We start from the raw sequence: 27,306 nt of genomic DNA on the forward strand, positions 1-27,306 counted from the left end.
ATACAGACAATTTATTATAAAGTTTGTAGATACAGACTATCTATTATATAGTTTGTAGATACAGACTATTTATTATAAAGTTTGTAGATACAGACAATTTATTATAAAGTTTGTAGATATAGACTATTTATTATTAAGTTTGTAGATACAGACTATTTATTATAAAGTTTGTAGAAACAGACTATTTATTATAAAGTTTGTCGATACACACAATTTATTATAAAGTTTGTAGATACAGACTATTATAAAGTTTGTAGATATAGACTATTTATTATAAAGTTTGTAGATACAGACTATTTATTATAAAGTTTGTAGATATAGACTATTATAAAGTTTGTAGATAAAGACTATTATAAAGTTTGTAGATACAGACTATTATAAAGTTTGTAGATATAGACTATTTATTATAAAGTTTGTAGATACAGACTATTTATTATAAAGTTCGTAGATACAGACAATTTATTATTAAGTTTGTAGATACAGACTATTTATTATAAAGTTTATAGATACAGACTATTTATTATAAAGTTTGTAGATATAGACAAGTTATTATAAAGTTTGTAGATAATTAATTATTAAGTTTATAGACAATTAAGTTATTATAAAGTTTATAGACAATCTATTTCACTCTATAGCATAAAGGAAAAAAAAAAAATTATAAATCAATAAATAGATAATGTATTGTTGAATTATAAAACAAAACAACTTATTTTCAAAAATATAGAAATAGACAAATTGCACTTTATAATTAAATATATATACAATTTTATATCACAGTTTATGAATAAACTATTTGTTAAAACTCTATATTATAGGGAAAGACTATTATGATTTTAACGTGACATGTACAGAAGAAAAAGCCCAAATATAATTCCATAAAAATAGACAATGTATTTTAGAATTGACATAGTCCTATATACCAGAAGAACAACAGAAGTGGTTATTGTTTAGATATAGAGTCAAATAATTATGAATAAGTATAAATCCTTATCAGTTGTTGTAATTTAAAAAGGATTCAATTTAACTAAATTTACAAGGTTTATAATAAAATGTTGGAAAATATTTTTTTTGAATGTTCGTTACCAAATAATAAGGTTTTCATATTTTAACAAGAGCGAAAAAGCATTACAATGATCTAGCTATATTGATATATTATTTCAAATTCTCATCATAAAACATCAAATATATTAATTCACATTAAATGTGTTATGTATTTTAAATCCTAAATCTTTTAGGAACAAACTCTAAATTAGTCATTCATGTTGCAATATTGAAATAAATCAGTTTTCATGCTTGGAGAAAAAAAAAAGAAAAAAAAGGAAAAAAAGTAATTTACCTGTGAAATGTTAAGCCGTGATAATCAATACTTAAATAAAGTGTTTTAAGGTAAATGTCATTTTCTGGAACTTAAAAAAACGACTCTGAGAGAAAAAGTAAATACATGTAGATCAATTTTCTTATTGCTTCATATAAAAATCCTCCGTCCTACTTTTTCAATTTCAGGCCTCTTTAGTATTTTTGGAACTGAAATATTTTTGTTTTGTCTACCTCTTGTGTGTGTATGGATATAAAACCTATCAATCTGCATAAAAATCAGGTGACATGATTTTCTCCACCCCATTATTTGAATATTACACAACATCCTCCAATAAGATTAGATTTATGTTCGGTATCCTGAACCGGCCATAGCTGTATTACCAGGCAGATCTGACAGACCTTTTTTTGTAACCTAGTCTAAGATTTATTTTTGAATCAGCACAATTTAACAAGATGTTTGTCTTTGCCCTAGAACTTGAAATCCGGCTTTAGGAACACAACATTCGCTCATTTATCATGACTTGTCGCCATTGTCAATACAGAGTATTGCACGTACCACTTGTTTTGCTAGTGTTTTGTTTACAGTATAGGTAATGAATAGAAAGTGAGATCTTTTTTTTTTACTAATTTTTCTTGAGAAGCAGCACAACAACAAATTGTAGGGCATTCCTAGAATGACTGAGAGAAAATGTCATTAATTCTAATATGTGTTTATTTTATTTCATGACCAGTTTAAGTAACAAAACAGTCTGCAATTATCTAAGGAAATGTAAAATCAATAAATGCAAAGACTTGGAATGGCATTGCTTCTCTGGGCGACTCGGGAAGGAGACAGACAGCCATTGCTGCTGTATTTTCGTTATTGGATAATAAACCTGTATTTTCGTTACTTGGATAATAAACCTGTATTTTCGTTACTTGGATAATAAATAATAAACCTGTATTTTCGTTACTTAGATAATAAACCTGTATTTTCGTTACTTGGATAATAAATAATAAACCTGTATTTTCGTTGCTTGGATAATAAACCTGTATTTTCGTTACTTGGATAATAAACCTGTATTTTCGTTACTTAGATAATAAACCTGTATTTTCGTTACTTGGATAATAAATAATAAACCTGTATTTTCGTTACTTGGATAATAAACCTGCATTTTTCTCATGTTATAATCTCAACCTGGTTTAAACTCAGCATTTCCTGATAATTGTAAAATTACTGTGAAATATATTATCATCATAATAATGACTATTATCTAATATCTTGTAAGTAATGATTTCTGAAGGATTTGATGGACTGTTAGTTTCTGAATCCCCCAAGAGAAAAGGCAGGGGAAGGGGGGGGGGGGGGGGGGGGGGGGGGGGGGGGGCTTCATTGTCTTTATCTGTCCAGCAGTCTTTCCATCTTCCATCTTTAGTTTGAATCCATGTCCTACACTTCTTTTCGATGGTACTTCATACTTTCTACGTGAGCCAGTGTTTCATGTTGAAAAAATAGATCACTTTTAAGTTTACCTACAAATTGACCTTTGTCCTACAGAAAAGAAAATGTTCCATTCTTGCCATATACTTACTAACATTCATTGGGGAAGGCTATTTGTCAAATTGTATTATCAAAACTGTTTTTTTACTTAAATGTTAATTAAAGGTATGCTACCTTACAAAACCTGAAGGAAATCCATACACACACAGTCAGTGTAATGTAGATATAGGATGCTACACACATACAATTTGTATGTGTAGACATAAAATTTACCTTACCGGGTATATGATTATTGTTATATATTATATCGGTTTAAGTCTTTTCTTGTAATATATAGTGCATAATGTAAGGTGATTAGATAAGTACAATGGATTATTTTATACCTGTAACTTACCCATTTGTTGATGTTGTCGATACTTACATATCTCCATATTGTATTACTTCTTATGTGATATCGAAAATCAATAAAATCAAAATGATAAAAAAAATAAAAAAAAAATAAAATGCAACTATTAAAAAAGAAAGTGCTGAGGAAAGAACCCATGCCTTTTGAAGATGTTCTTTGTATAATTAACTCAGAAATAAGATTAATTTGGTAAGCCTATTTGTATTGGTGGCCTCTTAATGAAGATCAGATTTATTTGCGTTGAGTAATTAAACACACTTACTGACTTATTGGAATATATAGCTAGCTGAGAGTGATAATCAGGTTTGACCACAGCAGTTATTTTTTAGAAAATCCAATTTTCTGAGAAGCATTTGAATATACTGTTAAATTGTGTCTTGTGTAATTAGATTTCTGTGCTCATGTATCTTAAAATCATGTATCAGTTTGGAAACTGCTCCTGACAAAATGTATTTTAGTTTAAACACTCCAGTCTTACATCAGATTACAAAGAGACATTTTCCTGGGGGTTTACAATTATGACACACTGGATATTCTGATTGGTTTTCAGAAAGAGCGTGACCTTGAACTAGCTGCCCGTATAGGTCAGACACTTCTCCAGAAAAACCAGGACCTAACAGACAAAAATGAATCGTTAGAGGAACAGGTTTCCCAGGCAACAGAAAAGGTGAGTTATAATGACCAGCATAGGGTTATCTCCCTTTGTGAAGATTTGATATAACGACCAGTGTAGGGTTATCTCCCTTTGTGAAGATTTGATATAACGACCAGCATAGGGTTATCTCCCTTTGTGAAGATTTGATATAACGACCAGCGTAGGGTTATCTCCCTTTGTGAAGATTTGATATAACGAACAGCATAAGGTTATCTATCTTCGTGAAGATTTGATATAACAACCAGCATAGGGTTATCTCCCTTTGTGAAGATTTGATATAACAACCAGTATAGGTTATCTCCCTTTGTGAAGATTTGATATAACAGCCAGCATAGGGTTATCTCCCTTTGTGAAGATTTGATATAACAACCAGTGTAGGTTTATCTCCCTTTGTGAAGATTTGATAAAGTAAAGGAAGTTGTAAATTTGATGTTATTTGAATGTACAGTGTACCTGGTATGTTAGAAATGGACAGAATTACCCAGGAACAGTTGACAAAATGTAAAATTTGAAATCAATTCATGCTTTATCATTAAAACGTGTTCATGTTTAAGAAATAAACTGCCATCAATAAAATCAGAACTATATATTTTGACTTGTTGAAATATAAGTGAATCAGAAACTTAATCAATTTTGCATTTTCTTGAAGATTACTCATTTGACAATGGGAATTTTTTATGAGAATATCCCATCCCGATGAGGGGTGGGGTAGGGTGGGTTCAAGAAAGGGGCCGATTTTCCAAGTTATGCTCTGAGTTTAATAAAACTTCTAAAAAGACATATTGATATGACAAATATGTTACATGTTGAGGATTTGTAGATCACCCTAAAATTTGATTTCTTTCAGTAATATACAGATACAGAATAACCATATCGGCTATTGATTGACTATAACAGAATCACCATAAGTAGCTATTTACTGAATTTCAAAACATTTTCTGCAGTTAAAGTGTATAGGAACTATGGATGACAGTGTATAAAGACTATGACTCTATTTGAGTTTGACTATGATTACGGTACGACTCTATGTTGTAAGATCGAGATATTTGAGTTTGACTATGATAACTGTACGACTCTATGTTGTAAGATCGAGATATTTGAGTTTGACTATGATTACCGTACGACTCTATGTTGTAAGATCGAGATATTTGAGTTTGACTATGATAACTGTACGACTCTATGTTGTAAGATCGAGATATTTGAGTTTGACTATGATAACTGTACAACTCTATGTTGTAAGATCGAGATATTTGAGTTTGACTATGATAACTGTACAACTCTATGTTGTAAGATCGAGATATTTGAGTTTGACTATGATAACTGTACAACTCTATGTTGTAAGATCGAGATATTTGAGTTTGACTATATGATAACTGTAAGACTCTATGTTGTAAGATCGAGAGATATTTAAGTTTGACTATGATTCCCATATAATTCTATGTTGTAAGATCGAGATATTTGAGTTTGACTATGATTACCCTATAATGGTCATTACCACACTCATTTTTGTTTGACAGCTCAACCAGTTTAAACATGAAATTCTACGCAAGGATGAGCTCCTCCAAGCTCTGACCCACTCTGAGTCTGACAGCACACCTACAGATGATTCTCCGAAGTAAGGGCACATAACTCTATTTGTCTTAGGTTGGATGTCAAAACAACCTTGGAACATTGTGTTAATATGACAATGTGGCTAAGAGGTTATTAATTTTGTTGGTACCCACCATACTGTGAAGTACTGGATCTTAATATTTGGTAGGATGAATTAGGTTCTTGTAAAAAAATAAAAAACTTATATTTACCCATATGAATATATATTGCAGCTTGACAAGGCTCAACAGAGATTGAGATTAAGCTTGTAGGTTTGGCCTGTAGAACTTGAATACAAACTTAAAATAAATACATTTGGCCACTCAAGTTCCCACAAATATTCCCAAAATAAATGAATTTTGCCACTCTCCGAGGTCCTCTACATGATAATGATAACTATAATTAGACTATATAGATACACAGTATATACATAACACAGATAACTAATTAGACTATATAGATATACAGTATATACATAACACAGATAACTAATTAGACTTTATATAGATATACAGTATATACATAACACAGATAACTAATTAGACTTTATATAGATATACAGTATATATACATAACACAGATAACTAATTAGACTTTATATAGATATACAGTATATACATAACACAGATAACTAATTAGACTTTATATAGATATACAGTATATATACATAACACAGATAACTAATTAGACTTTATATAGATATACAGTATATATATACACAACACAGATAACTAATTAGACTTTATATAGATATACAGTATATACATCACACAGATAACTAATTAGACTTTATATAGATACACAGTATATACATAACACAGATAACTAATTAGACTTTATATAGATATACAGTATATATACATAACACAGATAACTAATTAGACTTTATATAGATATACAGTATATATACATAACACAGATAACTAATTAGACTTTATATAGATATACAGTATATATACATAACACAGATAACTAATTAGACTTTATATAGATATACAGTATATACACAACACAGATAACTAATTAGACATTATATAGATATACAGTATATATACATAACACAGATAACTAATTAGACTTTATATAGATATACAGTATATATATACACAACACAGATATCTAATTAGACTTTATATAGATATACAGTATATACATAACACAGATAACTAATTAGACTTTATATAGATATACAGTATATACACAACACAGATAACTAATTAGACTTTATATAGATATACAGTATATATACACAACACAGATAACTAATTAGACTTTATATAGATATACAGTATATACATAACACAGATAACTAATTAGACTTTATATAGATACACAGTATATACATAACACAGATCAACATTGTATTAAAGTGTAGCAGTATATAAGTTGATTTGCTGGTTGGTCTTGGATGTATGAAAATCATCTGTTGATTTTTACAATGATAGTCACAAATAAACAGGTAAAACAAAACAAAAATCATCAGTTTGATTACTCTGTGACCATATGATATAATGTTTTGTCTGACAGTATTACTCTGTAACCATATGACATAATGTTTTGTCTCACAGTATTACTCTGTAACCATATGACATAATGTTTTGTCTCACAGTATTACTCTGTAATCATATGACATAATGTTTTGTCTCACAGTGTTACTCTGTAACCATATGACATAATGTTTTGTCTCACAGTGGAAACACAGAAGGCCTTTATGTCTTGGGGGCCACAAGTTTACAGAAAAAGGTTAAATCCCTGGAAGAAGAAAATATCAAACTCCGCATTGAGGTAAGTCTGATGTTTTTGTTTGAGACCGCCTTATTACTCCCCTACCAATGAAAAGTCGGGAGATTATAGGTTTCCTCCCCGTCTGTCTGTCTGTCTGTCCGTCCGTCCACTCAGTTTTCTGCACTTTTCTCAGCCATGCTTCAAGGTATGTTAGTGAAAGTTGGTATGTCACTTCAGTTGGAGTTTCTACAGATCAAGTTTGAGTTTTAGGGTTTTTAGGTCAAGGTCAAGATCACTGTTACTATTTTTAGCAGGGGCTGAGAGGGGACATGTATTGATTTAGCAATACCCAGCATGCTTGTTAATGCTGCTGTGATAATGCAGGATACAAGAAGTGTAATGAGAGAACATTGAGTCTGGAACCTTGTCAGGCTTGTTGGATTTCTGGAATGTTGAGGAATGACAATGGTTTGATTTGTTATTGGGATACAGTAATGTACTGAATCATTGTTTATTTAGAGAGTTTATATGTCCCCTACCACTGAAACCGGTGGCACTATAAGTTTCCTCTTTGTCCATCTTGTATGTAGTGTAACTTTAAAGTTTGTCAGCACTCTAGCAGTTTCATTCATTGAAGGATTTTGATCAAGCTTCACACAATTAGAAAGGACCATAATATCTCAGACAAGTTTGAGTTTGAAGGTTTTTAGGTCAAGGTTACTGCTACTATTTTACTGATAGGGATACGTAATGCCTTAGAAATACCCTGTTTGCTTGTTTGTTCTGGTACTATTACAATATTTTCGTGAATTTTTAAGAATTAGTGATGTGAAATTGGCAGGGTTTTTTTTTGGCAACGCATCAATATTTACACGTTTGTAACTTATATTGGAAAAATACAGACAATCAGAGAAAGGCAAACAATACTAATAATTAAATATAATACTTGCTTAATAATTTACAGTGAATTCTTACACATATAAAGAGGAGAACAAAGAACCTGTCAAAGATTTTAATGTATTTTTTTGTCTTTATTTTTTCAGACGGTACAACTAAGTGCTGAAACATCAGAATTCGAGGAAAAGGAGCAAAAATTGGTGACTGACTGTCTGGAACAGCTCGGTAAGAAAACCCTTATCTGTTGTATGATGATGAGTAATCCAAGTGAGCTTGCTCATCAACATTGCTCGTCAAAGTGAATGAGCCAGGGGGGTAGCTCATCATGATTGCTCGTCAGAGGGGCCTGTACATAAACTTTGTCTGATAGAGGGGGATGGGCCAGGGGGCCTGTACATAAACTTTGTCTCATAGAGGGGGATGGGCCAGGGGGCCTGTACATAAACTTTGTCTGATAGAGGGGGATGGGCCAGGGGGCCTGTACATAAACTTTGTCTGATAGTGGGGGATGGGCCGGGGGGCCTGTACATAAACTTTGTCTGATAGAGGGGGATGGGCCGGGAGACTAGAACATAAACTTTGGCTTGTAGTGGGGGATGGGCCGGGGGGCCTGTACATAAACTTTGTCTGATAGAGGGGGATGGGCCAGGGGGCCTGTACATAAACTTTGTCTGATAGAGGGGGATGGGCCAGGGGGGGCCTGTACATAAACTTTGTCTGATAGAGGGGGATGGACCAGGGGGCCTAGCACATCAACTTTGTCTGATAGAGGGGGATGGGCCAGGGGGCCTGTACATAAACTTTGACTATAGAGGGGGATGGACCAGGGGGCCTGTACATAAACTTTGTCTCATAGAGCGAGATGGGCCGGGGGGCTGTACATAAACTTTGTCTGATAGAGGGAGATGGGCCAGGGGGCCTGTACATAAACTTTGTCTGATAGAGGGGGATGGGCCAGGGGGCCTGTACATAAACTTTGTCTCATAGAGGGGGATGGGCCAGGGGGCCTGTACATAAACTTTGTCTGATAGAGGGGGATGGACCAGGGGGCCTGGACATCAACTTTGTCTGATAGAGGGGGATGGGCCGGGAGACTAGAACATAAACTTTGGCTCGTAGTGGGGGATGGGCCAGGGGGCCTGTACATAAACTTTGTCTGATAGAGGGGGATGGGCCAGGGGGCCTGTACATCAACTTTGTCTGATAGAGGGGGATGGACCAGGGGGGGCCTGTACATAAACTTTGTCTGATAGAGGGGGATGGACCAGGGGGCCTAGCACATCAACTTTGTCTGATAGAGGGGGATGGGCCAGGGGGCCTGTACATAAACTTTGTCTCATAGAGGGGGATGGGCCGGGGGGCTGTACATCAACTTTGTCTGATAGAGGGGGATGGGCCAGGGGGCCTGTACATAAACTTTGTCTGATAGAGGGGGATGGGCCAGGGGGCCTGTACATAAACTTTGTCTCATAGAGGGGGATGGACCAGGGGGGGCCTGTACATAAACTTTGTCTGATAGAGGGGGATGGACCAGGGGGCCTGTACATCAACTTTGTCTGATAGAGGGGGATGGACCAGGGGGCCTGGACATCAACTTTGTCTGATAGAAAGGGATGGGCCGGGGGGCTGTACATAAACTTTGTCTGATAGAGGAGGATGGGCCAGAGGGCCTGCACATAAACTTTGTCTGATAGTAGGGGGATGGACCAGGGGGCCTGTACATCAACTTTGTCTGATAGAGGGGGATGGACCAGGGGGCATGGACATCAACTTTGTCTGATAGAAAGGGATGGACCAGGGGGCCTGTACATAAACTTTGTCTGATAGAGGGGGATGGACCAGGGGGCCTGGACATAAACTTTGTCTGATAGACGGGGATGGACCAGGGGGCCTGTACATAAACTTTGTCTGATAGAGGGGGATGGACCAGGGGGCCTGGACATCAACTTTGTCTGATAGAGGGGGATGGGCCAGGGGGCCTGTACATAAACTTTTTCTGATAGAGGGGGATGGGCTGGGGGGCCTGTACATCAACTTTGTCTGATAGAGGGGGATGGACCAGGGGGCCTGTACATAAACTTTTGCTCGTAGTGGGGGATGGGCCAGGGGGACTAGCACATAAACTTTGTCTGATAGAGGGGGATGGACTAGGGGGCCTGTACATAAACTTTTGCTCGTAGTGGGGGATGGGCCGGGGGCCTGTACATAAACTTTGTCTGATAGAGGGGGATGGACCAGGGGGCCTGTACATAAACTTTGTCTGATAGAGGGGGATGGACCGGGGGCCTGTACATAAACTTTGTCTGATAGAGGGGGATGGACCAGGGGGGCTGTACATAAACTTTGTCTGATAGAGGGGGATGGGCCGGGAGACTAGAACATAAACTTGGCTCGTAGTGGGGGATGGACCAGGGGGCCTGTACATAAACTTTGTCTCATAGAGGGGGAGATGGGCCGGGGGGCTGTACATAAACTTTGTCTGATAGAGGGGGATGGGCCAGGGGGCCTGTACATCAACTTTGTCTGATAGAGGGGGATGGGCCAGGGGGCCTGTACATAAACTGTGTCTCATAGAGGGGGATGGGCCAGGGGGCCTGTACATCAACTTTGTCTGATAAAGGGGGATGGACCAGGGGGCCTGGACATCAACTTTGTCTGATAGAAACGGATGGGCCAGGGATCCTGTACATAAACTTTGTCTGATAGAGGAGGATGGACCAGGGGGCCTGTACATCAACTTTGTCTGATAGAGGGGGATGGACCAGGGGGCCTGTACATAAACTTTGTCTGATAGAGGGGGATGGACCAGGGGGCCTGTACATAAACTTTGTCTGATAGAGGGGGATGGACCAGGGGGGCCTGTACATAAACTTTGTCTGATAGAAAGGGATGGACCAGGGGGCCTGGACATCAACTTTGTCTGATAGAGGGGGATGGACCAGGGGGCCTGTACATAAACTTTGTCTGATAGAGGGGGATGGACCAGGGGGCCTGTACATAAACTTTTGCTCGTAGTGGGGGATGGGCCAGGGGGACTAGCACATCAACTTTGTCTGATAGAGGGGGATGGACCAGGGGCCTGTACATAAACTTTGTCTGATAGAGGGGGATGGACCAGGGGGCCTGTACATAAACTTTGTCTGATAGAGGGGGATGGACCGGGGCCTGTACATAAACTTTGTCTGATAGAGGGGGATGGACCAGGGGGGCTGTACATAAACTTTGTCTGATAGAGGGGGATGGGCCGGGGGGCTGGACATCAACTTTGTCTGATAGAGGGGGATGGGCCGGGAGACTAGAACATAAACTTTGGCTCGTAGTGGGGGATGGACCAGGGGGCCTGTACATAAACTTTGTCTCATAGAGGGGGATGGGCCGGGGGGCTGTACATAAACTTTGTCTGATAGAGGGGGATGGGCCAGGGGGCCCTGTACATAAACTTTGTCTGATAGAGGGGGATGGGCCAGGGGGGCCTGTACATAAACTTTGTCTGATAAAGGGGGATGGGCCAAGGGGCCTGTACATAAACTTTGTCTGATAAAGGGGGATGGACCAGGGGGCCTGGACATCAACTTTGTCTGATAGAAAGGGATGGGCCAGGGGGCCTGTACATAAACTTTGTCTGATAGAGGGGGATGGACCAGGGGGCCTGTACATAAACTTTGTCTGATAGAGGGGGAGGGCCAGGGGGCCTGTACATAAACTTTGTCTGATAGAGGGGGATGGGCCAGGGGGGGCCTGTACATAAACTTTGTCTGATAGAGGGGATGGACCAGGGGGCCTAGCACATCAACTTTGTCTGATAGAGGGGGATGGGCCAGGGGGCCTGTACATAAACTTTGACTATAGAGGGGGATGGACCAGGGGGCCTGTACATAAACTTTGTCTCATAGAGCGAGATGGGCCGGGGGCTGTACATAAACTTTGTCTGATAGAGGGAGATGGGCCAAGGGGGCCTGTACATAAACTTTGTCTGATAGAGGGGGATGGGCCAGGGGGCCTGTACATAAACTTTGTCTCATAGAGGGGGATGGGCCAGGGGGCCTGTACATAAACTTTGTCTGATAGAGGGGGATGGACCAGGGGGCCTGGACATCAACTTTGTCTGATAGAGGGGGATGGGCCGGGAGACTAGAACATAAACTTTGGCTCGTAGTGGGGGATGGGCCGGGGGGCCTGTACATAAACTTTGTCTGATAGAGGGGGATGGGCCAGGGGGCCTGTACATAAACTTTGTCTGATAAAGGGGGATGGACCAGGGGGCCTGGACATCAACTTTGTCTGATAGAAAGGGATGGGCCAGGGGGCCTGTACATAAACTTTGTCTGATAGAGGGGGATGGACCAGGGGGCCTGTACATAAACTTTGTCTGATAGAGGGGGATGGACCAGGGGGCCTGTACATAAACTTTGTCTGATAGAGGGGGATGGGCCAGGGGGCCTGTACATAAACTTTGTCTGATAGAGGGGGATGGGCCAGGGGGCCTGTACATAAACTTTGTCTGATAGTGGGGGATGGGCCGGGGGGCCTGTACATAAACTTTGTCTGATAGAGGGGGATGGGCCGGGAGACTAGAACATAAACTTTGGCTTGTAGTGGGGGATGGGCCGGGGGGCCTGTACATAAACTTTGTCTGATAGAGGGGGATGGGCCAGGGGGCCTGTACATAAACTTTGTCTGATAGAGGGGGATGGGCCAGGGGGGGCCTGTACATAAACTTTGTCTGATAGAGGGGGATGGACCAGGGGGCCTAGCACATCAACTTTGTCTGATAGAGGGGGATGGGCCAGGGGGGCTGTACATAAACTTTGTCTGATAGAGGGGGATGGGCCGGGAGACTAGAACATAAACTTTGGCTCGTAGTGGGGGATGGACCAGGGGGCCTGTACATAAACTTTGTCTCATAGAGGGGGAGATGGGCCGGGGGGCTGTACATAAACTTTGTCTGATAGAGGGGGATGGGCCAGGGGGCCTGTACATCAACTTTGTCTGATAGAGGGGGATGGGCCAGGGGGCCTGTACATAAACTGTGTCTCATAGAGGGGGATGGGCCAGGGGGCCTGTACATAAACTTTGTCTGATAAAGGGGGATGGACCAGGGGGCCTGGACATCAACTTTGTCTGATAGAAACGGATGGGCCAGGGATCCTGTACATAAACTTTGTCTGATAGAGGAGGATGGACCAGGGGGCCTGTACATAAACTTTGTCTGATAGAGGGGGATGGACCAGGGGGCCTGTACATAAACTTTGTCTGATAGAGGGGGATGGACCAGGGGCCTGTACATAAACTTTGTCTGATAGAGGGGGATGGACCAGGGGGGCCTGTACATAAACTTTGTCTGATAGAAAGGGATGGACCAGGGGGCCTGGACATCAACTTTGTCTGATAGAGGGGGATGGACCAGGGGGCCTGTACATAAACTTTGTCTGATAGAGGGGGATGGACCAGGGGGCCTGTACATAAACTTTTGCTCGTAGTGGGGGATGGGCCAGGGGGACTAGCACATCAACTTTGTCTGATAGAGGGGGATGGACCAGGGGCCTGTACATAAACTTTGTCTGATAGAGGGGGATGGACCAGGGGGCCTGTACATAAACTTTGTCTGATAGAGGGGGATGGACCGGGGCCTGTACATAAACTTTGTCTGATAGAGGGGGATGGACCAGGGGGGGCCTGTACATAAACTTTGTCTGATAGAGGGGGATGGGCCGGGGGGCTGGACATCAACTTTGTCTGATAGAGGGGGATGGCCGGGAGACTAGAACATAAACTTTGGCTCGTAGTGGGGGATGGACCAGGGGGGCCTGTACATAAACTTTGTCTCATAGAGGGGGATGGGCCGGGGGGCTGTACATAAACTTTGTCTGATAGAGGGGGATGGGCCAGGGGGCCTGTACATAAACTTTGTCTGATAGAGGGGGATGGGCCAGGGGGCCTGTACATAAACTTTGTCTGATAAAGGGGGATGGGCCAAGGGGCCTGTACATAAACTTTGTCTGATAAAGGGGGATGGACCAGGGGGCCTGGACATCAACTTTGTCTGATAGAAAGGGATGGGCCAGGGGGCCTGTACATAAACTTTGTCTGATAGAGGGGGATGGACCAGGGGGCCTGTACATAAACTTTGTCTGATAGAGGGGGATGGGCCAGGGGGCCTGTACATAAACTTTGTCTGATAGAGGGGGATGGGCCAGGGGGGGCCTGTACATAAACTTTGTCTGATAGAGGGGGATGGACCAGGGGGCCTAGCACATCAACTTTGTCTGATAGAGGGGGATGGGCCAGGGGGCCTGTACATAAACTTTGACTATAGAGGGGGATGGACCAGGGGGCCTGTACATAAACTTTGTCTCATAGAGCGAGATGGGCCGGGGGGCTGTACATAAACTTTGTCTGATAGAGGGAGATGGGCCAGGGGGCCTGTACATAAACTTTGTCTGATAGAGGGGGATGGGCCAGGGGGCCTGTACATAAACTTTGTCTCATAGAGGGGGATGGGCCAGGGGGCCTGTACATAAACTTTGTCTGATAGAGGGGGATGGACCAGGGGGCCTGGACATCAACTTTGTCTGATAGAGGGGGATGGGCCGGGGAGGCTAGAACATAAACTTTGGCTCGTAGTGGGGGATGGGCCGGGGGGCCTGTACATAAACTTTGTCTGATAGAGGGGGATGGCCAGGGGGCCTGTACATAAACTTTGTCTGATAAAGGGGGATGGACCAGGGGGCCTGGACATCAACTTTGTCTGATAGAAAGGGATGGGCCAGGGGGCCTGTACAATAAACTTGTCTGATAGAGGGGGATGGACCAGGGGGCCCTGTACATAAACTTTGTCTGATAGAGGGGGATGGACCAGGGGGCCTGTACATAAACTTTGTCTGATAGAGGGGGATGGGCCAGGGGGCCTGTACATAAACTTTGTCTGATAGAGGGGGATGGCCAGGGGGCCTGTACATAAACTTTGTCTGATAGTGGGGGATGGGCCGGGGGGCCTGTACATAAACTTTGTCTGATAGAGGGGGATGGGCCGGGAGACTAGAACATAAACTTTGGCTTGTAGTGGGGGATGGGCCGGGGGGGCCTGTACATAAACTTTGTCTGATAGAGGGGGATGGGCCAGGGGGCCTGTACATAAACTTTGTCTGATAGAGGGGGATGGGCCAGGGGGGGCCTGTACATAAACTTTGTCTGATAGAGGGGGATGGACCAGGGGGCCTAGCACATCAACTTTGTCTGATAGAGGGGGATGGGCCAGGGGGCCTGTACATAAACTTTGACTATAGAGGGGGATGGACCAGGGTGCCTGTACATAAACTTTGTCTCATAGAGCGAGATGGGCCGGGGGGCTGTACATAAACTTTGTCTGATAGAGGGAGATGGGCCAGGGGGGCCTGTACATAAACTTTGTCTGATAGAGGGGGATGGGCCAGGGGGCCTGTACATAAACTTTGTCTCATAGAGGGGGATGGGCCAGGGGGCCTGTACATAAACTTTGTCTGATAGAGGGGGATGGACCAGGGGGCCTGGACATCAACTTTGTCTGATAGAGGGGGATGGGCCGGGAGACTAGAACATAAACTTTGGCTCGTAGTGGGGGATGGGCCGGGGGGGCCTGTACATAAACTTTGTCTGATAGAGGGGGATGGGCCAGGGGGCCTGTACATCAACTTTGTCTGATAGAGGGGGATGGACCAGGGGGCCTGTACATAAACTTTGTCTGATAGAGGGGGATGGACCAGGGGGCCTAGCACATCAACTTTGTCTGATAGAGGGGGATGGGCCAGGGGGCCTGTACATAAACTTTGTCTCATAGAGGGGGATGGGCCGGGGGGCTGTACATAAACTTTGTCTGATAGAGGGGGATGGGCCAGGGGGCCTGTACATAAACTTTGTCTGATAGTGGGGGATGGGCCGGGGGGCCTGTTACATAAACTTGTCTGATAGAGGGGGATGGGCCAGGGGGCCTGTACATAAACTTTGTCTGATAGAGGGGGATGGGCCAGGGGGGGCCTGTACATAAACTTTGTCTGATAGAGGGGGATGGACCAGGGGGGCCTAGCACATCAACTTTGTCTGATAGAGGGGGATGGGCCAGGGGGCCTGTACATAAGCTTTGTCTCATAGAGGGGGATGGGCCGGGGGGCTGTACATAAACTTTGTCTGATAGAGGGGGATGGGCCAGGGGGCCTGTACATAAACTTTGTCTGATAGAGGGGGATGGGCCAGGGGGCCTGTACATAAACTTTGTCTCATAGAGGGGGATGGACCAGGGGGGGCCTGTACATAAACTTTGTCTGATAGAGGGGGATGGACCAGGGGGCCTGTACATAAACTTTGTCTGATAGAGGGGGATGGACCAGGGGGGCCTGGACATCAACTTTGTCTGATAGAAAGGGATGGGCCGGGGGGCTGTACATAAACTTTGTCTGATAGAGGAGGATGGGCCAGAGGGCCTGCACATAAACTTTGTCTGATAGTAGGGGGATGGACCAGGGGGCCTGTACATAAACTTTGTCTGATAGAGGGGGATGGACCAGGGGGCATGGACATCAACTTTGTCTGATAGAAAGGGATGGACCCGGGGGGCCTGTAACATAAACTTTGTCTGATAGAGGGGGATGGACCAGGGGGCCTGGACATAAACTTTGTCTGATAGAGGGGGATGGACCAGGGGGCCTGTACATAAACTTTGTCTGATAGAGGGGGATGGACCAGGGGGCCTGGACATCAACTTTGTCTGATAGAGGGGGATGGGCCAGGGGGCCTGTACATAACTTTTTCTGATAGAGGGGGATGGGCTGGTGGGGCCTGTACATCAACCTTTGTCTGATAGAGGGGGATGGACCAGGGGGCCTGTACATAAACTTTTGCTCGTAGTGGGGGATGGGCCAGGGGGACTAGCACATAAACTTTGTCTGATAGAGGGGGATGGACCAGGGGGCCTGTACATAAACTTTTGCTCGTAGTGGGGGATGGGCCGGGGGGCCTGTACATAAACTTTGTCTGATAGGGGGGGATGGACCAGGGGGCCTGTACATAAACTTGTCTGATAGAGGGGATGGACCGGGGGCCTGTACATAAACTTTGTCTGATAGAGGGGGATGGACCAGGGGGCTGTACATAAACTTTGTCTGATAGAGGGGGATGGGCCGGGAGACTAGAACATAAACTTGGCTCGTAGTGGGGGATGGACCAGGGGGCCTTGTACATAAACTTTGTCTCATAGAGGGGAGAGGGAGATGGGCCGGGGGGCTGTACATAAACTTTGTCTGATAGAGGGGGATGGGCCAGGGGCCTGTACATAAACTTTGTCTGATAGAGGGGGATGGGCCAGGGGGGCTGTACATAAACTTTGTCTGATAGAGGGGGATGGGCCGGGAGACTAGAACATAAACTTTGGCTCGTAGTGGGGGATGGGCCAGGGGGCCTGTACATAAACTTTGTCTGATAGAGGGGGATGGGCCAGGGGGCCTGTACATAAACATGTGTCTCATAGAGGGGATGGCCAGGGGGCTGTACATAAACTTTGTCTGATAGAGGGGGATGGACCAGGGGGCCTGGACATCAACTTTGTCTGATAGAAACGGATGGGCCAGGGGGCCTGTACATAAACTTTGTCTGATAGAGGGGGATGGACCGGGGGCCTGTACATAAACTTTGTCTGATAGAGGGGGATGGACCAGGGGGCCTGTACATAAACTTTGTCTGATAGAGGGGGATGGACCAGGGGGCCTGTACATAAACTTTGTCTGATAGAGGGGGAGGACCAGGGGGGCCTGTACATAAACTTTGTCTGATAGAAAGGGATGGACCAGGGGGCCTGGACATCAACTTTGTCTGATAGAGGGGGGATGGACCAGGGGGCCTGTACATAAACTTTGTCTGATAGAGGGGGATGGACCAGGGGGCCTGTACATAAACTTTTGCTCGTAGTGGGGATGGGCCAGGGGGACTAGCACATAAACTTTGTCTGATAGAGGGGGATGGACCAGGGGGCCTGTACATAAACTTTGTCTGATAGAGGGGGATGGACCAGGGGGCCTGTACATAAACTTTGTCTGATAGAGGGGGATGGACCGGGGGCCTGTACATAAACTTTGTCTGATAGAGGGGGATGGACCAGGGGGGCTGTACATAAACTTTGTCTGATAGAGGGGGATGGGCCGGGGGGCTGGACATCAACTTTGTCTGATAGAGGGGGATGGGCCGGGAGACTAGAACATAAACTTTGGCTCGTAGTGGGGGATGGACCAGGGGGCCTGTACATAAACTTTGTCTCATAGAGGGGGATGGGCCGGGGGGCTGTACATAAACTTTGTCTGATAGAGGGGGATGGGCCAGGGGGCCTGTACATAAACTTTGTCTGATAGAGGGGGATGGGCCAGGGGGCCTGTACATAAACTTTGTCTGATAGAGGGGGATGGGCCAGGGGGCCTGTACATAAACTTTGTCTGATAAAGGGGGATGGACCAGGGGGCCTGGACATCAACTTTGTCTGATAGAAAGGGATGGGCCAGGGGGCCTGTACATAAACTTTGTCTGATAGAGGGGGATGGGCCAGGGGGGCCTGTACATAAACTTTGTCTGATAAAGGGGGATGGACCAGGGGGCCTGGACATCAACTTTGTCTGATAGAAAGGGATGGGCCAGGGGGCCTGTACATAAACTTTGTCTGATAGAGGGGGATGGACCAGGGGGCCTGTACATAAACTTTGTCTGATAGAGGGGGATGGACCAGGGGGCCTGTACATAAACTTTGTCTGATAGAGGGGGATGGACCAGGGGGCCTGGACATCAACTTTGTCTGATAGAGGGGGATGGACCAGGGGGCTTGTACATAAACTTTTGCTCGTAGTGGGGGATGGGCCAGGGGGACTAGCACATAAACTTTGTCTGATAGAGGGGGATGGACCAGGGGGCCTGTACATAAACTTTTGTTCGTAGTGGGGGATGGGCCGGGGGCCTGTACATAAACTTTGTCTGATAGAGGGGGATGGACCAGGGGGCCTGTACATAAACTTTGTCTGATAGAGGGGGATGGACCGGGGCCTGTACATAAACTTTGTCTGATAGAGGGGGATGGACCAGGGGGCCTGTACATAAACTTTGTCTGATAGAGGGGGATGGACCGGGGGCCTGTACATAAACTTTGTCTGATAGAGGGGGTTGGACCAGGGGGCCTGTACATAAACTTTGTCTGATAGAGGGGGATGGGCCGGGGGGCTGTACATAAACTTTGTCTGATAGAGGGGGATGGGCAAGGGGACCTCTACATAAGCTTTGGCTGATAGAGGGAGATGGGCCGGGGGGCTGTACATAAACTTTGTCTGATAGAGGGGGATGGGCAAGGGGACCTCTACATAAGCTTTGGCTGATAGAGGGAGATGGGCCGGGGGCCTACTCATAAACATTGGCTCATACAAGAGGATGTTTGGCCTATTACATGAGAATGAAATAGCATTTGTCAGTATTTCCTTTAAATGTAATAGTCCTGGGTGGATTTATTGCCAGGCATGGGCTTATTACCAGTTATGGTTTTGCTGATGGATGAATACCATGATCATGTTAAAAATCTTTGTCTTTTAATAAATCTCATTCTCGTGTAATCGAAACATCAACTTAATTTGTTCTTAATAATAAAATAAAATGTAAACTTCTAAAAGTAATTTCATTGTGATTTAGCTAGCTGTTTGAAATGGAATCTTTATCGACTAGTTATTATTTTTGTTTGATCTGTAGGGGAAGTAAAAGACCAGATTGAAGTTTACTCACAAGAACTTGCTCTAAAGACAGAAGAAACATATTCTCAAAAGGAGGAGATCACCAACCTTTTAGCTCAGCTAGTCGACCTCCAGCGGAAATGTAAAGTTGTAAGTATATAATGGTAACGATGTAAAGTTGTACGTATATAATGGTAACGATGTAAAGTTGTACATATATAATGGTAACGATGTAAAGTTGTACATATATAATGGTAACGATGTAAAGTTGTAAGTATATAATGGTAACGATGTAAAGTTGTAAGTATATAATGGTAAGATGTAAAGTTGTCAGCATATAATGGTAACGATGTAAAGTTGTAAGTTTATAATGGTAACGATGTAAAGTTGTAAGTATATAATGGTAACGATGTAAAGTTGTAAGTATATAATGGTAACGATGTAAAGTTGTCAGCATATAATGGTAACAATGTAAAGTTGTCAGCATATAATGCTAACGATGTAAAGTTGTAAGTATATAATGGTACGATGTAAAGTTGTAAGTATATAATGGTACGATGTAAAGTTGTAAGTATATAATGGTAACGATGTAAAGTTGTCAGCATATAATGGTAACGATGTAAAGTTGTACATATATAATGGTAACGATGTAAAGTTGTCAGCATATAATGGTAACGATGTAAAGTTGTAAGTATATAATGGTAACGATGTAAAGTTGTACGTATATAATGGTAACGATGTAAAGTTGTAAGTTTATAATGGTAACGATGTAAAGTTGTAAGTATATAATGGTACGATGTAAAGTTGTAAGTATATAATGGTAACGATGTAAAGTTGTAAGTATATAATAATAATGATGTAAAGTTGTAAGTATATAATGGTAACGATGAATTTTTCTCCAACTCTTAATATGTTTTGATTTCCATTTCCGTTCAAGTTGAAGGGGAGTAAACATTCTGTAGACAGTAGTATTGTGTTTTAAGGGACTGTATCCAGACATTGTTTGAAGAAATTGCCTTTTTGTCTAGCTAACAGCAGAAAACCTTGAGCTCCAGAAGCACCTTGAGGCCTCACAGTCATCACAGAAACACCTGACAAAGGAGGTAAGTTTGGGTCAAGGTCAAGGTCAAATCTTCATTATATCTGAGGATGTCGAGGTAAAAGACCAAGAGGCAAACAGACTTATGTTTGGTGTATAACAGCTAGTTGATGTAAACTGATATCTGATTGGTGTGGTACAGCTAGCTGATGTAAACTGATATTTGATTGGTGTGGTACAGCTAGCTGATGTAAACTGATATTTGATTGGTGTGGTACAGCTAGCTGATGTAAACTGATATTTGATTGGTGTTGTACAGCTAGCTGATGTAAACTGATATTTGATTGGTGTTGTAATGTACAGCTAGTTGATGTAAACTGATATTTGATTGGTGTGGGGCAGCTAGCTGATGTAAACTGATATTTGATTGGTGTGTTACAGCCAGTTGATGTAAACTGATATCTGATTGGTGTTGTACAGCTAGCTGATGTAAACCGATATTTGATTGGTGTTGTACAGCTAGCTGATGTAAACCGATATTTGATTGGTGTTGTACAGCTAGCTGATGTAAACTAATATTTGATTGGTGTATAACAGCTAGTTGATGTAAACTGATATCTGATTGGTGTATAACAGCTAGCTGATGTAAACTGATATTTGATTGGTGTGGTACAGCCACTTGATGTAAACTGATATTTGATTGGTGTGGTACAACTAGTTGATCTAAACTGATATTTGATTGTCGTGGGGCAGCTAGTTTATGTAAACTGATATTTGATTGGTGTGGGGCAGCTAGTTTATGTAAACTGATATTTGATTGGTGTGGGGCAGCTAGTTGATGTAAACTGATATTTAATTGGTGTATTACAGCTTGCCGAGTACAAAGATAAACATGATGAGGTATTGGAATTACTGGAGGAGAACCAGGAGGAGTTACGGAAGCTGCGACGGCAACAGAAACCTAACGTAGCTAAACATAGCTACCTGTCGACATCACTACTCAGTATTCCGAATGACTCCATCGCCTCGGAACTTGAGTCATCTCTCAAATCAGAAATAGACTTTCCTATAGGTTACTCACCAGCAGAGAGGAAGTGAGTATAAACTGATAACTATATACAGTTAATGTGAACGAATATAAGGGGGGTAACTCTAATATAATTATACAGTTAAGGTGATGGAATATAAGGGGGGTAACTCTAATATAATTAAACAGGTAAGGGGAAGGAATATAAGGGGGGATAACTCTAATATAATTAAACAGGTAAGGAGAAGGAATATAAGGGGGATAACTCTAATATAATAATACAGGAAAGGGGAAGGAATATAGGGGGGATTACTCTAATATAATAATACAGGAAAGGAGAAGGAATATAAGGGGGATAACTCTAATATAATAATACAGGTAAGGGGAAGGAATATAAGGGGGGATAACTCTAATATAATAATACAGGTAAGGGGAAGGAATATAAGGGGGATAACTCTAATATAATAATACAGGTAAGGGGAAGGAATATAAGGGGGATAACTCTAATATAATAATACAGGTAAGGGGAAGGAATATAAGGGGGGGATAACTCTAATATAATAATACAGGTAAGGGGAAGGAATATAAGGGGGATAACTCTAATATAATTAAACAGGTAAGGGGAAGGAATGTAAGGGGGGATAACTCTAATATAATAATACAGGTAAGGGGAAGGAATATAGGGGGGGGGGATAACTCTAATATAATAATACAAGTAAGGGGAAGGAATATAAGGGGGATAACTCTAATATAATAATACAGGTAAGGGGAAGGAATATAAGGGGGGGATAACTCTAATATAATAATACAGGTAAGGGGAAGAAATATAAGGGGGATAACTCTAATGTAATAATACAGGTAAGAGGAAGGAATATAAGGGGGGATAACTCTAATATAATAATACAGGTAAGGTGATGGATTATACAGGTAAGGGTAAGATATATAAGAGGTATAACTCTAATATAATCATACAGGTAAGGGGAAGGAAAACAGTCAAACCTGCTCTAACGACCCCCTGTATATAACGACTGCCTGTCTATAACGACCGGTTTTAAGATTCCCCGTGAGATTTTACTATATAACGACCCTCTGTATAGCAACTACCTGTCTAATGTGGCTAACGACCGGTGATTTCGGAACGGCGGTCGCTAATTTGTTTTCTATAGCGACCGATTTCTGTCAGCCATCTTCTGCTCTCGGCAGTCATCCCTCATAAAATCCCCGGAAAATTCAGACACATCGACCCTGGCTTGATTATACAAACAAAGGACCACCACAACCCTGGCCTGAGTATATAAACAAAAGACCCCTACCACCTGTTAGCCTATAATTACTGTAGCTGCCCTGGCCTGGGGCTCGGTAAGAGAGGAGTCGGGTCACTATGCGTGTCGGTATTACATTACAACTTTGCACAGGTGGCTTCATTTGACACGGTCAGTTAATTTTGTGATTACAACTAGGATACATCACTTCAATAACAAACACTGGTCATATCTGTCAACAAGATTTACTCACATGAAAGCCAATAATGCCTTTCTTAATCGTAGCTGTCGGTACTAGCGTTTGTACTGCCGCCATCTTTAATTAGTCAATACTAATAAAAAGTCGTAAACTGACACAAATATCCGGATTTCAATTTGGGTCAGAAAAAAAAAAATTTTGGTTTTAAGAAGTAAGACTATAACACAAAATAATTAGTAGTAACACAAATATAATTAATTTATTAATTATTGTGTATTCTTTTTCTTTATTTATGAAAGAAAGGGAGATAATTTGATAGATACATAAAGCATTATTTCAGAACAAAATATTTAAAAAAAATTATCCATAAGACCATTTTGAGTTATATTTTGTGTTTGGGTCCACAAATCATTAAATATTAAACCCTTCAGATTTATAAAGTTTATGCATTTATTTAACTTCTGACTGGTCTTCTGAATGCCCTGTTCAATGACAATTTATTTATGGCAGGTTTAAGTAAATTGGTTGGTGCAATAATTTTGACCTGTCTATAAAGGCAACCTGTCTATAGTGAACGTTTTTCTGCCTCCCCTTGGGCGGTCGCTATAGACAGGTTTGACTGTATAAAAGGGTAACTCCAATATAATTACAAATGTATGATGTGTACATATCAATATTAGGTAAAGTTATTAAGGGGGCATAACTGCATTGGAATTACAGAGCTATATTATACGATTGTCATAAGGGTTAATAATTAAAGGGGGTTTCAAATAAGATAAAATAATACTTCCAGTATGTAAATAAGATCAAACTTAGGAAAGGGAGATAACTCCAATTCAATACATATTTATTAGGTTTAGTTATTAAAGGGGATAAATCTGCTAATATTACTATTTTATGGTATAATATATTAATTCCTTAAAACTGGACTTGCAGAGTTCATAACTGGAGGATTTTTGAGACCGCCAAGGCAGCAAAGAAGGCGAGCAGTAAACACAATGGTATCAGTAACAGTAACAGCTTTGGGACGGAGAAGACTTCTGGAATCTCCGGAATGTCTGGTCTGTCCGGACTCTCCACACTCAGTCTCAATGACAGTCTGGATTCAGGTGCTCGCTCTCCTGCTATGTCTGGAGTTGCCTCATCTGTCGGAAAACTCGGGGCTCTGTCAGCGAACATGTCCAATCGAAGTTCCATGTATTTCTCGGAAACTGAGTCTGTGCAGAGTGATGGGTACACCGCTGATCTGGACAGCCTCTACGGGTGAGTGGTTTCTCTGATCGGCTGATCTGGACAGCCTCTACGGGTGAGTAGTGTCTCTGATTGGCTGATATGGACAGCCTCTACGGGTCAGTAGTTTCTCTGATCGGCTGATCTGGACAGCCTCTACGGGTGAGTAGTGTCTCTGATTGGCTGATATGGACAGCCTCTACGGGTCAGTAGTTTCTCTGATTGGCTGATATGGACAGCCTCTGCGGGTGAGTAGTTTCTCTGATTGGCTGATCTGGACAGCCACTACGGGTGAGTAGTTTCTCTGATCGGCTGATCTGGACAGCCACTACAGGTGAGTGGTTTCTCTGATCGGCTGATCTGGACAGCCACTACGGGTGAGTGGTTTCTCTGATCGGCTGATCTGGACAGCCTCTACGGGTGAGTAGTTTCTCTGATCGGCTGATCTGGACAGCCTCTAAGGGTGAGTGGTTTCTCTGATCGGCTATGAACTTGATTAGGGGTTCATTATCATATCAAATCAAAGTAATTGTATCATACCAGTCAACTATCCTAGATTGGAGGGAAATTATATGTTGTTTTTTTTCGTATGTAATTCCGAAACCTTAATTCCATAATAAAATGAGATAACAGTTAGACATTCCAAAGGACAACTTTAGGTTGTAAAAAGAACACATGTAATCAATGTATACAATCTTTATGACAGTGACGTAAAGAAGCACAGCCTCGGACGACCGGGTATACCAGGCTCTAACGACCTAGAAACGGCACTTCGGAAGTTGTCTATCCGTCGAGCTAATGAACTCAATGAGGAGGACTTCTTTGAGGATGAGGAAAATAGGAAACGACAAAGGCACAGGTAAGGACAGGGTAATGGACATTTATACCTGGTTATTACCACAGGTAGGGACGGGGTAATGGACATTTATACCTGGTTATTACCACAGGTAGGGACGGTGTAATAGACATTTATACCTGGTTATTACCACAGGTAGGGACAGGGTAATGGACATTTATATCTGGTTATTACCACAGGTAGGGACCGGGGAATGGACATTTATACCTGGTTATTACCACAGGTAGGGACAGGGTAATAGACATTTATACCTGGTTATTACTACAGGTAGGGACGGGGTAATAGACATTTATACCTGGTTATTACTACAGGTAGGGACAGGGTAATGGACATTTATACCTGGTTATTACCACAGGTAGGGACGGTGTAATGGACATTTATACCTGGTTATTACCACAGGTAGGGACAGGGTAATGGACATTTATACCTGGTTATTACCACAGGTAGGGACGGTGTAATGGACATTTATACCTGGTTATTACCACAGGTAGGGACGGTGTAATGGACATTTATACCTGGTTATTACCACAGGTAGAAACAGGGTAATGGACATTATACCTGGTTATTACCACAGGTAGGGACAGGGTAATGGACATTTATATCTGGTTATTACCACAGGTAGGGACAGGGTAATGGACATTTATACCTGGTTATTACCACAGGTAGAAACAGGGTAATGGACATTATACCTGGTTATTACCACAGGTAGGGACAGGGTAATGGACATTTATACCTGGTTATTACCACAGGTAGAAACAGGGTAATGGACATTATACCTGGTTATTACCACAGGTAGGGACAGGGTAATGGACATTTATACCTGGTTATTACTACAGGTAGGGACGGGGTAATGGACATTTATACCTGGTTATTACCACAGGTAGGGACAGGGTAATGGACATTTATACCTGGTTATTACTACAGGTAGGGACGGGGTAATGGACATTTATACCTGGTTATTACTACAGGTAGGGACAGGGTAATGGACATTTATACCTGGTTATTACCACAGGTAGAAACAGGGTAATGGACATTATACCTGGTTATTACCACAGGTAGGGACAGGGTAATGGACATTTATACCTGGTTATTACCACAGGTAGGGACAGGGTAATGGACATTTATACCTGGTTATTACCACAGGTAGAAACAGGGTAATGGACATTTATATCTGGTTATTACCACAGGTAGGGACAGGGTAATGGACATTTATACCTGGTTATTACCACAGGTAGAAACAGGGTAATGGACATTATACCTGCTTATTACCACAGGTGGGGACAGGGTAATGGACATTTATACCTGGTTATTACCACAGGTAGAAACAGGGTAATGGACATTGATACCTGGTTATTACTACAGGTAGGGACGGTGTAATGGGACATTTATACCTGGTTATTACCACAGGTAGGGACGGTGTAATGGACATTTATACCTGGTTATTACCACAGGTAGGGACGGGGTAATGGACATTTATACCTGGTTATTACCACAGGTAGGGACAGGGTAATAGACATTTATATCTGGTTATTACCACAGGTAGGGACAGGGTAATGGACATTTATACCTGGTTATTACCACAGGTAGAAAACAGGGTAATGGACATTATACCTGGTTATTACCACAGGTAGGGACAGGGTAATGGACATTTATACCTGGTTATTACCACAGGTAGAAACAGGGTAATGGACATTATACCTGGTTATTACCACAGGTAGGGACAGGGTAATGGACATTTATATCTGGTTATTACCACAGGTAGGGACAGGGTAATGGACATTTATACCTGGTTATTACCACAGGTAGAAACAGGGTAATGGACATTATACCTGGTTATTACCACAGGTAGGGACAGGGTAATGGATATTTATACCTGGTTATTACCACAGGTAGAAACAGG

At 42.3% G+C, this 27,306-nt stretch overlaps 1 protein-coding gene across 1 annotated transcript in view; it reads left to right on the top strand.

The window, feature by feature from the left end:
- The window catches only part of LOC117320925 (trafficking kinesin-binding protein 1-like), a 50,070-nt gene that overhangs the window by 12,747 nt on the left and 10,017 nt on the right, over positions 1-27,306 (top strand). The window contains exons 3-11 of the mRNA XM_033875405.1: positions 3,754-3,870; positions 5,376-5,473; positions 7,140-7,233; positions 8,217-8,295; positions 19,813-19,943; positions 20,822-20,896; positions 21,703-21,926; positions 24,257-24,583; positions 25,257-25,409. Coding sequence (XP_033731296.1) covers positions 3,754-3,870; positions 5,376-5,473; positions 7,140-7,233; positions 8,217-8,295; positions 19,813-19,943; positions 20,822-20,896; positions 21,703-21,926; positions 24,257-24,583; positions 25,257-25,409 — 1,298 coding nt within the window. The remainder of the gene's footprint in view (positions 1-3,753; positions 3,871-5,375; positions 5,474-7,139; positions 7,234-8,216; positions 8,296-19,812; positions 19,944-20,821; positions 20,897-21,702; positions 21,927-24,256; positions 24,584-25,256; positions 25,410-27,306) is intronic.

Source organism: Pecten maximus, unplaced genomic scaffold (genome assembly GCF_902652985.1).
Source record: "Pecten maximus unplaced genomic scaffold, xPecMax1.1, whole genome shotgun sequence".
Taxonomy (NCBI): domain Eukaryota; kingdom Metazoa; phylum Mollusca; class Bivalvia; order Pectinida; family Pectinidae; genus Pecten; species Pecten maximus.